This window comes from Galeopterus variegatus, unplaced genomic scaffold, assembly GCF_000696425.1.
Source record: "Galeopterus variegatus unplaced genomic scaffold, G_variegatus-3.0.2 Scaffold1692, whole genome shotgun sequence".
NCBI classification, from domain to species: domain Eukaryota; kingdom Metazoa; phylum Chordata; class Mammalia; order Dermoptera; family Cynocephalidae; genus Galeopterus; species Galeopterus variegatus.
The window spans coordinates 242312-243127 of NW_007727803.1; the positions used below are offsets into that span (position 1 = coordinate 242312).

General features: G+C 30.4%; 1 protein-coding gene across 1 annotated transcript in view; it reads left to right on the top strand.

Annotated features, from left to right (window-relative positions):
- The window catches only part of OTOGL (otogelin-like), a 164205-nt gene that overhangs the window by 138991 nt on the left and 24398 nt on the right, over positions 1-816 (top strand). Inside the window, exon 44 of the mRNA XM_008578479.1 lies at positions 492-633. Coding sequence (XP_008576701.1) covers positions 492-633 — 142 coding nt within the window. The remainder of the gene's footprint in view (positions 1-491; positions 634-816) is intronic.

Below are 816 nucleotides of genomic sequence, written 5' to 3' on the forward strand. Positions count from 1 at the left end.
AAAAAAAATGAGCCTGTAATTATGTAAATTATGTAACTGATGTTCAGTATTAATACAAATATTTTTGAAAAGCATTTAAAACCTCATTTAATGAGCTATGCTGTGTACCGTTACACAATGCTTTGGGAGCTTCCAATTTAATCTATAATATGAGATCAAGCTATTATTCAGCATATAAAAAAGATGATTTTAATACAAAGTGTAATACCAGAAATATATTTTTGCTAGGCCCCACATATTCTGTTTTTTTCTATCTTTATAAGGAAGATTTATTCAGACTACTGCAGATAATATTATCTTAATTAAAATGTGTGTTTAAAATATAAATTCGGAGGTGCCATCTAATATTATACATTTTTGGAAATTTAAGGTCTAAAAAGAACTATAATGAATATTAAATTTCTACCCTTTGATTCTCCAAATAGTCTTTGTCTGGCTTAGGGCCTTCAGAAAAATAAAATCATATAACTTGAGGCAAAATATATCTCTAGGTGTCTCCGAAGGATTTTTGTGAAAAGATGTGGATCAATTATACTTATTTTTGGAACTATGAATGTGATGCTCTTTCTGCATATGTGGCTCTGTGCAATAAGTTTGACATCTGTATTCAATGGAGAACACCTGATTACTGCTGTAAGTGACTATTAACCAAATAATATTTTCCAACCACTAAGTAACGTGCCATTTTATGCATTCAATTCTCTCTTTTATTTTCATTTTTATCACAAATTAATTTAGTAAGAACCACCAGTTACTTACATCACTCAACTTCAGAGAGGCTCCCTGTGTGTTTCTCCAGCCCTTTCCTCTTTCTTC